At 35.4% G+C, this 11184-nt stretch overlaps 2 protein-coding genes across 2 annotated transcripts; one reads left to right on the plus strand and one right to left on the minus strand.

Moving 5' to 3' along the window:
- Positions 1-2255: 2255 nt before the first annotated feature.
- LOC114821214 (subtilisin-like protease SBT2.5) lies at positions 2256-3598 on the minus strand. Its single transcript, XM_029093208.2, has 3 exons — positions 3089-3598; positions 2833-2980; positions 2256-2715 (listed from the first exon to the last, which is right to left on the minus strand). The coding sequence occupies exons 1-3, from the start codon at positions 3163-3165 to the stop codon at positions 2653-2655; spliced, it is 288 nt and encodes a 95-aa protein (XP_028949041.1). The 5' UTR covers positions 3166-3598; the 3' UTR covers positions 2256-2652.
- Positions 3599-4709: 1111 nt separating this feature from the next.
- On the plus strand, positions 4710-7080 carry LOC139191293 (protein ANTAGONIST OF LIKE HETEROCHROMATIN PROTEIN 1-like). Its single transcript, XM_070811884.1, has 4 exons — positions 4710-5009; positions 5633-6144; positions 6234-6449; positions 6552-7080. Exons 1-4 carry the CDS (start codon positions 4922-4924, stop codon positions 6564-6566), a joined length of 831 nt encoding a protein of 276 aa, XP_070667985.1. The 5' UTR covers positions 4710-4921; the 3' UTR covers positions 6567-7080.
- Positions 7081-11184: the final 4104 nt, after the last annotated feature.

Below are 11184 nucleotides of genomic sequence, written 5' to 3' on the forward strand. Positions count from 1 at the left end.
GTAGCCAATTGTGGGCGTTCGCAGCGTGCATAAGATTTACAATGGTAATATTAGAACTAGTAGTTGGAAGAGATATAAACATGTTTGCATATACTTCGAGATGTCATACGCCAAAAATCAACAAAAATAAACATTCAGAGATTAAATAACGGAATAAAATCATTCAACGGTTAGAAAAGAAAAATCATGATTTAATGGTCGTTTTAACTTTGATTTTGTTGATTTTTTACAAATACAATCCTCAAACCCTAGAAAAATACGATGAACAAACCTGATTATCAATTTAAAATATTTCATATTTAATATATGTTGTTAATATTGTTTTTTAATTAGAAAATATTAGCCCGACGCACAAAAGTTTATTATTTTTTAAATTTGGTTATTGGAGTTGCCCTGTCGACTTTTTCGTTGGATCAAGGTCATTACATTATTTAATTCTTTGATGGCCAACAGATATCTTTGTCAGGCAAGATGATTCCGTCGGATCAATTTGGTCAGCACACACGTTCGCCTAAAGAATATATTTGGCGGTTTAACTCTGTTTTGCGCGACAGAATTGTGTTTTCATTATTTAAGATTTCGTGCGATGGGTTTTGCCTGACTAATCTATCCCAACGAACCTCCATTGTCTAAAAGCTACGGCAACAAAATTATTACTTGTATGAAATCTTTTCATTACATGACAAAGTGCCTTTTCTTCCTAGCTAATGGCATCCTTAATGCAAGTGAACCGCGTATATTTGGTATTCTATCAATTTCATTGCTCAACTAGCAACTTTCACGTTTCAAGAGTGGGAAAATATGTTTTTTCTTTGAGCATTTGATTATTATTTTTTCCCAAAAGGAGTTAGAGATGGTATATATGTGAAATGAAATTAGTACTTTAGTAAGGAGGATAGACATACACATGTAAAATGAAGGTGACTAGTGGAAAAGTTGCTGAATGATGCTCGAATAATATTGTCACATAGTATAAGATAAATAAAAGACATGCAAAATTTAGAGCTTAATATTAATAATCAGTTCGCTTTATCAAAAAAAAAAAAAAATATTAATAACCACGTACTATAATATTATAATATAAATCTATTGCTTACCCCACGTTGAATTTTAATACCATACAATAATTTATCGGCCTAATAAGCTACTATCGTATAGTATATTGCAGCATGTGGATATGTGATGAGTCAAGGGTCAGTACTCTGATTGAATTGAAGTGTGAATTGGTACATGCACTGATGCACATGAATATGTCAGTATAAGATAAATAAAAGACATGCAAAATTTAGAGCTTAATATTAATAATCAGTTCGCTTTATCAAAAAAAAAAAAATATTAATAACCACGTACTATAATATTATAATATAAATCTATTGCTTACCCCACGTTGAATTTTAATACCATACAATAATTTATCGGCCTAATAAGCTACTATCGTATACGATATTGCAGCATGTGGATATGTGATGAGTCAAGGGTCAGTACTCTGATTGAATTGAAGTGTGAATTGGTACATGCACTGATGCACATGAATATGTCAGGGTCTCTCAAAACTTTGTTGAAAAATGGAAGTCGTACCACCATATCTGCCATGCTCGCTTTATAACCTTAACTAGATAAAGTAGCAGCTGCTGCTGCTGCTGGTGGGAGTCCAGGGCCAACATTTCCTGTTCCTGCTCAAATTATAGGAGGAAGGAATCTCTCTTCTTTCCTCTCTTTTTGGTATTTATTTCTTCTTCTTTTTTATTTATTTATGTGGTGACTCGTTTGAGTGGCTGTTAAAATACACTCGCGGGACTGTTTCAATAAACTAATAAGCACAATATATACTAGTATATAGTCTCATATACAATTGCTTAATTGGCCTCTTATTAAACCAAACAAAACCCATGTGAGTGGAGACTAAAACGAGTTTAATCACTTAAATCGCTATATCTGACGGATAGTATAATGAGTAGTAGGTTATGAGAGGATGAATTAGGGAAGATGCCGCTGAACCCTTATGATATTACTAGTAAAACGAGTTTGATCATACCGGTATTGAGAATTACATATATGGATATGATTAGAATCGAATTCTGTTCTATTTTCTTTCATTTCATTTTCTAAGGAATGGTTTAAGTGGTTAACATGCACCCGAAATTCAATTCAATTCTATACTCTCCCAATATTAAAGATAAAATGAAATAGAAATTCTTATTTATATATATGAAGAGAAAAACTCTTGCATGTAAACTTATCTCTCACACCGGATATTAAGCCAGAAACCAACGAAAACGAGATCGATATATTCCAAAACGAGAAATAATACATGACAGACAACCAATAACTATAGTATACCTCCTTTAGTGTAATAGTTAACTCAGTAATGAGAATGGTTTTATAGGTGAGAACTCACTGGATCCCAAACAGAGAGAGAGAGTTATCGCAACTCCAAAAGCACTTCAACTAAATAGGTGATATTATATTGCTAGCATCCGTAAACTGATCGAGTTCTCAAACAAATCTTCCTAGATTTTTCCCAGAAACATTATTGTTAATTATTATCTTTAGGTTGACCCAAAATCACACCCCAATCAACCTGCAGCCACAGAAGCTCCCATACGAACCCATTTCCCGTTCACACTTTCTAAGCCTCTTCGGTCTGCTACATTAAGCAAGCTCTTGATTTTTCTCCACCAGTCTCACTTCTTTCGCAGATCTAAGCACACTGGCCTGAAAAAAAACAAAACAGGAAAAGGAAAAAGATTATTAAACTCAACCCACAACAGAGAAATACTAACACTAATCAATAATTAATGGTGCATTATTAATTATCTAAATTAATCAGACCTGGTCCTCAGTAATTTCCACAGAAAACCCATCAACAATGACGAGAGACAATGTCTTCTTGTAGCTTCCTGGCTGAAGGGTTCTTGCCAACAACTGGTCATGCTTCCGGCTTAGGTACAAATCTAGCTCATTTGCTCCTCCTTTTGTTCTATATATATTATAGATAATTAGCATAATTTATTTGTATGAAGCAAAGTATAAAATGTGGTAAAATTATATATTAAATAAGTAGTAAAGAGAAGTTTATAGTACTAACCGATCAGCTCGAAGGCGTTCGTACTGAGGATCATAGTTCATGAAAACAAAATATAACTCACTTTTTGTACCTTCCATTTGCTGCTATTCTACCTTTCTGGTGAGTTTGTTCTTCTGCTAGGGTTATATATTGACTCGTATACAATACAATATGGCCTTCAGCTAGTTCTGAATGATATGGTTATTTATAGTTTGAAGTCATCACAAGAAGCCATTTTCTTTTTCATTTGGGATGCCCAAGTGTACTTCTAGGATAAAATTATTAAATACTTATTGTGCTAATTCATGCTCCATGAAATGAAATTATATGATATACTTATATTTTATGAGTGAATTCTAAACTGTTATGACATTTAAATTTCACTATTTTTACTAGAAAATATTAATTAATTAGTTTTTTTTAATACAACGATATATTTATACTCAATGTGTTGAACTCGTCATCTGCGAAATTCGAACTAAAGACCTTTTACTTACAAATGAAAATAAATACTACTAGGTCATAGTACCAAGTTGTTACTTATTTAGTCAATTACGTTAGGGGTATAATAATGCACATAATCACACCTGTTGAGTGTCACATTCCGGCCTGGGCCCCTACCACATCCCGGACTTGACTCCACCGTAGCACGATATTGTCCGCTTTGGGCCCCGATCACTCCCTCAAGGTTTTGTTTATGGGAACTCATACGAGAACTTCCCAGTGGATCACCCATCATGGGATTGACCTCGTGCAAACTCGCTTAACTTCGGAGTTCCGATAGAACCCGAAGCCAGTAAGCTCTCAAAATGCCTTGTGCTAGGTAGAGATGGGAATATACATATAAGGCTTAGAGGATCCACTCCCCTGGACGATGTGGGATGTTACATTGAGAGTATGCATCTCATATCGAAAAAATAAGGGATATTGCATGTGTAAATATGCTCATTCTTAGTTGTGACTACTTTTCATATTATCAGCTAGTTTTATAGTAAAATATCAATTTCTTCCAATATTTTTTTTCAATTATTTCATAAGTTTTACACGATTCTCATAATGAAAGTGATACGAAAAATGGTTGGGATACATTTTGGAAAATAATGGGGAAGAGACTGATATCTAACATATCTATTAATTGGAAGACTACATGCCTTACCAAGTAAAGGGAATACTTCCATGGTTACATCAAAGGAAGTTCCATCATTCACACTTGGAAATTTCTCACCTAGTGTTTGAAAAAACATTTTGAAATGTCGGCCACACGCTTGCGGTATAAAAGTCAACACCTCTTTTTTATTATTGAACTAGTTTTTTTACAGAACATTTGCAATCTATTTTATAGGAATCCTTTAAGAAGAGGAATCCTTAATTTTCAGAAAAAAATAGGGACGTTTTTTTAATCATTGAATTTGATTTTAATGAAATTGTGTGGTTGAGATTATGTGATTTGTGATTCAATATCAACCACACAATTTCATTAAAGTCAATCCAATTGTCAAGAAGGTGTTCCTATTTAAAAAAAAATGAGAATTCCTCTTATTAAAGGGCCTGCTATTTTATATATTTATATATAGTCTTAGACTCTTAGGGCCCGTTTGTTTGACATGATTAAGAAGCACTGGATTGGACTGGACTGGACTAGACTATAGTCCTTTGTTTGGTGTGCACCAGGATTAGCTTTAATGAGCTTAGCAGGGATTCGCTCGGATTAAACACCTCCTTACCCGTTCTTAACGAGGATCCCCAATTTTGGGTGGACTCATAAGCCAGAGAAAACACGAGAGATTTTCTGCATCTTCCTTCATCGCCCTCATCGTCCTCATCTCGGTGTCTTCCTTCATCATCGTCCTTACCATGCTCCCTCATCGTCGTCCACCTCACCCCCATCGCTGCGTCTTCGCTCATCTGCATCTGCTCGCCCTCATCTGCCTTGAGTTGTCTGGTAAGCTTCGAATCTTCGATTTATTTTGTCGATTTGTGTGGATTAGTTTGTGATATTAACTGGGCTTTATTTGATTTTGTTGTTTTGGGTTTGAGAAATTTTCAATCATAGACCTCTACACTTGAAAAAAATTAAGATTTTGATATTTAGGTGAAATTGAGATTAGAATTTGGGGTTTTCATAAGATGAGATGGAACTTGGGAATTTAGGATGTCAAAGTTGTGAAACTTGGAAGTCCTACCCACATGCTGTTTTTTATTTTTAAAATTTAGGGTTTCAACAATGGGAGTACTCTATATGTGTGTGTGTGTGTGTGTATTCTGCACATTTGAAAGGATAGTGTGTGTGTGTGTGTGTATGTGTGTGTTTGTGTACTCTGTGTGTGTGTGTATGTGTGTTTGTGTACTCTGTGTGTGTGTGTAATTTGTGTGTGTGTGTGTGTGTTTGTGTACTCTGTGTGTGTGTGTAATTTGTGTGTGTGTGTGTGTGTGTGTGTGTTATTTATGTGTGTGTGTGTGCGTGTGTGTGTTTGTGTGTATTCTGCATATTTGAAAGGATAGTGTGTGTGTATTCTGCATATATAATGTCCTTATTTTTTTTTCCTTTTTTTTTTGTTTGGATAGATATGGAGCGAAGGAAGCTTTTATTGGTCTTATTGTTACAGATGTCTCATTTAAAGACAATTTGCATTTGTACGATTCTTGTGTTGCTGATGCTAAGGGCTAAACAGAGACATGTTGAACGACGCACTTTGACTAACCGTTCACTTGTTAGACGAGAGATTAGTTTGTGTTATCTGAATGGTATAATAGGGAATACTGATATTGAATGTGTCAACGAATTGAGAATGGATAGAAGGACTATTGGCATATTATGTGAATTACTTCGTCAAGATGGGAGGGTAAAAACGAATGGTTTGGTGTCTGTAGAGGAGCAGGTGTGTATGACTTTACAAATACTAGCACATCATACTAAGAATCGTAGTGTTGGCGGTAGATTTTATAGGTCGGGAGAGACTATGAGTAGGTATTTCAATAGCGTATTGCAAGGAATTTTGCGATTACAAGGTATCCTACTAAAAGTCCCTCAGCTTGTGCCTATTGATTCTACAAATCCTAGGTGGCGATGTTTTAAGGTATGATGATAATTTTTTTTTCATTTTCCCTAAGCTTTAACTCTTCATTCCCTTTGTATAAATTAACAAAAGCTTATTTTTTTTTTTAGAATTGCTTGGGAGCATTAGATGGAACACACATTGATATGCATGTACCTGAAATTGACAAACCAAGATACCGAACAAGAAAGGGTCGAGTCGCAACTAATGTGTTAGGTGTGTGTTCAGGAGATATACAGTTCATATATGTGTTTCCGGGGTGGGAGGGTTCGGCATCAGACTCTAGAGTGCTACATGATGCAATTACTAGGCCTAATGGTTTTAAGGTACCAGCGAGTAAGACTATTAGTTAGTTTCAACTTTGTAAGTTAGGTCTAGTTTTGTTTGTCAACTACAAAACGCTAATAATGTCTGCTTTTTTTTATTAGGTTATTATTGCCTAGTAGATGGTGGTTATACAAATGGTGAATGATTCCTTGCACCCTATAGAGGAATACCTTATCATTTATTTGAATGGGAGGGACGAACACCTTCTAATAAGGAAGAATATTTTAACATGAATCATTCTAAGGCAAGGAATGTAATTGAACGCTGTTTTGGCTTGCGAAAAGGAAGGTGGTCGATACTAAGGAGTCCATCTTTCTATTTGATAAGGACACAAGGTCGAATAATTACCGCTTGTTGCCTACTACACAATCTTATTAGGCAAGAGATGTTTGTAGATCTAATGGAGAATTTGCCAATAATAGAAGATGGACAAAGTACAGAAGAAGGTGAATATGTTGGTAGTGTTGAAACATATGACCAGTGGACTGCAAAGAGGAATGCCATGGCTCAGGAAATGTATAATGAGTGGAGAGCAATTAGGAACCAGCAATCGAACTAGTTATATGTGTTAATGATAACGATTTATTTTAGTATTCATTTTTATCATGCATTTGTTGGATATTAGCAAAATGATTAGATTGCTCATCAGTGAATGTTAAAACTTTTTTATTGATTGGATGGTATGCAAATTAATTGGATATTATGCAAATTGATTGGATATTATGCAAATTGATTATTTGTATTGTATTTTAGTAAATTCAAATATTTTTTGTTTGGGTATGGATAACGACAATATTTTGAATGCTACTCAAGAGCCAAAAGGAAGAAGGCGTAAATGGGAAGCATTTGAGGAAGAAACATTACTATCTGTTCTTGAGGATTTTGTTGCTCGGAAGCAACGGTGTGACACCGGTGCTTTCAAACAAGGTACTTTGATTGAAATAGCGAAATTTGTCAATGTTTTATGTCCTCATTCCAATATAAAGGCAACTCCACATATTGAGTCAAAGTTGAAGAAATGGAAAAAAACATATAGTTTGGTCGTTGACATGATAAACACAAGTGGATTTGCATGGAATGATGTCAAAAAGTGCGTTGAAGTTGACAGTGATGACGCATGGCAAACTTATGTGGAGGTTCATATCCTATTTTATTTATACATTAGTTATATTCTTGCTGCTATATGTGTTACGCATGCTAAATTTTAGTTTTGCTATGTTGATATAATCTTAGAAAAATAAAGAAGCCAATGGATGGAAAAGCAAACCTTTTCCACTGTATGATAGATTTGCATATATATTTGGAAAAGATCGGGCTACGGGTAATGTAGCCGAAACCCTTGCTGAAATGGTGGAGGAACAAAGTCATGATCAAGTTGGTGCAAGTGATATTGGAGGTGAAAATTTGTTTCTTCAATGAACCAACAAAGCCAACAAAGCACCTCATCTGAAAATGGCCAAAGAAAGAGGAAAAGAGTTATGGGAAGTTCAAGTGATGGAACCGAGGCAATTATCAGTGTACTGAAAGATTTTTATGTTGAAAGTGGGAAGAGGATGCAAATGGTAACTAAAGCTTTAGTTCAAGGTATTGTAGATCATAGTGACATAGCTAACGAACTTGAAGCAATGTGTCTTTCTCCTATGGATCAAATTGATGCATTGTCTCTTATTTTGGAAAAACCACAGAATGTGGGAGTGTTCAGGGCAATCAAATTGGAACTCAAGAAAGTGTTCGTCCAAAGGCTTTTAAGCGACAAAGCAAGCGGATGAGTATATTATGTGGTGCCTTTTGACATGGATGTATTTTATTAGTCGTACAATCTTATGTTATGGTGTATAACTTAGCTTTGCACTATAAAGTATTTTGGCTAATGTTAACTAGGATTTTGTAAATTATAGAGATCTACTTTGGAATGCTATATTATAGTTCACTGGCATTTTGTAAAATATCCTGGATGAAATTTTAGTGAATGATGTTTTAAGAGTCAATCAATGGCAAAGATTGACTTGTCACAAGTATCTTCTTATGTACTTGTATTTGTTGAAGTTGCATGTATTGGACATTATTCTTTTTCTTCCTTTGAGTGATAAAGTTTAAACCAAGCTACATTTGCAAATTAAACTCAACTATTTATAAATAGTATGTCCCAACTATAGTATGTCCTAATTCTATTAGCAGGTAATAGAAACAAAACAATTGTCCTCTTTTTTTAAGATTCATAATATACATGGCAAAAATATGCTCCAATTAACCCATATCATGAGATTTGTAGCATTACTCTATTACACAATGGCAAAAATTTGTAGTCCTAATCTAAGCAAACACAAATCTGGTGAACAGTACTACTTTTATTATCCTGCTTCTTAGTCTGACACTGCAACAAACGCTTCACTAAGTTAGTTCAGCTTAGTCTAGTCTAAGCCAGTCCAGCTTAGTCCCTACAGCTAGTCCAGTCCGAGACAATCTGGCGCAACAAATGGACCCTTAGTTGCAATTAGTACTAAAGACTAGCACGAAGCTCAAAGGCAGTACCTGTTCATTTTTTAAAAGAAGAATTTATAAATCGATTATTAAAGAGAATAAAGAGAAAATCAATAAACCAACTTTGTCTACCATTGACTTGGAATATGTCATCTTTTATTATTGATATAACTAGCCAATATAGCAGTGACTTGAAAGTCAAATATCCGCATAGTATATGCACAACCATTTATGAAGGGCACCCCGTCCAAATGGTCGGTCATGTATAAGGATGTGCAACAGTTATGGCAGACGGTAACTACATTTATTTATTCATAATTGTTTAATCTTTTATCTGCATAACCATTTATCTGTTGGATAATTGCATAAACGATTATACTCATACTCATAACCGTTTATAAATGGTTAATTATACTCATAATTGCGTATCTGTTTGACCGTAACAGCATATACCCGTTTACCCATTTTTTTTTATCCATTTACCATTTTTTTTACCCATCTACATGTTTTTTTAACAACTTGAAAATTAAAAAAATGTCATAATTGTTGTGGCCTATATTTAATAGAGAGGTGCGGCAAAGGGAAAAAGAGAGAGTATAGAATAGGCTTGAGGAATTGTGTGTTAATTCCCCAGTCCTTGTGCCTTTATTTATAGTAATAAGGAGGAGAGAAACTTGCTCTCCAAGTAATACAAAGTATATTAGGCAAGATCTTCTAGATCCCAAAGGATTCCTACTTTATGTCTACTTAGGATTTACACAATCACATATTGATAAGAACATATATCACAACACTCCCCCTTGAGTGCGCAAATACTCAAGTAGATGGCGCATTAGATCTTCAGGCAAATGTAGAAGCAGTTGATGAAGTCGTCTCATCTAGTCGGTACAAGTAGCGAATGCAAGTCTCAAAACTAGTGGAAGAATGCATAGGTGGGAGAAAAAATTCATAGGCTAAAGAGAAAAGTGAGAAGTTGCATTAAGTCAAACTATAGGTCTTTTGGACGCAAGTAGAAAAGCTCACAAGGGTATGACCAGCCCATGATGGGTGCCTCGTTAAAACCTAGTTAGGTAGCAAAAACCCAGTGGGAAAAATGCTCCTAATCGTAGGGAAAAAGAGTACATTAAGGTCAATGAATATACTTTTGGATACTCCCCATGAGTTTGACAAAACTTCCAAATGAAACTACAAGCATCGCAAATGAGAAAGTTACGCATACCAATTCCTTGGATAAGCTTCTGGAAGGGTAGACTTCTGCAGCGACGTCGTGTAAAAGTCAGCAAGGTTGTAAGGGATCAGACTGCTTGACTTCAATCTTCTGATGCTGATGTTGATGTAGACACAATATGCTTGGTGTTAACTTGTTGGATGTTTGTTGAGACTCAACGATGGATGAAAATCACAAGGATTTTGAATATGTTCAATAAGAGTTCTCGACCATATGTCTCACATGATGAGACATAGTGAGTCTTGGAACGATTCAAAGGTTTCGCAACAAAAGGTTTATCTGGTTGACCTCCAAAATATTGAGGTGCTCTTTAATGGTAAAGACATAACCATGCGGGAACGTACCTTGTGCGGTCAAATAGACGGTCTGATTCAGCGAATCCCACAAGGTAGCATCATTCTGAAGATCAAGGGGGTGTGATCTATTATGAGATGCATAGGGATAGATAAGCCCAAATTTGTAGTAATGAAAAAACATCTTTAACACCAAGTTTGGTGGTGGCGTGTAGGCGCAGTGCTGTTTTATGTCAAAAGATTATCAACACATAAGATATCTGATCTAGTGCATTTGAGCTAAGTACAACAAATGCACATGGTACTTAAATATGGCTGTCTCACGTTCCAATATGGAACCTTATACTCCATACCCTCCGTAAAGGTCTCATTTGCATCTAGCATGTAGACGATCAGGGTATGCTCAGATGTAACACCTTATGGGTCTAGTTCGAGTGGTGGACCAGAATACCATTAGAACTAGCTCGAAACTTCAGGTCAAGGTAATGTTGAGTTCTGCCAAGATCATTCATATTAAAGTCCGACATGCGAGTTCATTTTCTCAACTCTACCAATTTCGGATTTTGTACACGCAGGGACATATATCTTTAACTGATCAAATATTCACTTAGACAGGCATACCACATCCGAACGGATAGTTCTGCATTAGAAAAGTGAAGGCCTTTTGAGAACTGAAAGGATGTTCTTGTGGTCTAGAACTATTTGAATACATGTAAGTCCTTTGGAAACTCC

This window comes from Malus domestica, chromosome 14 (assembly GCF_042453785.1).
Source record: "Malus domestica chromosome 14, GDT2T_hap1".
NCBI lineage: Eukaryota > Viridiplantae > Streptophyta > Magnoliopsida > Rosales > Rosaceae > Malus > Malus domestica.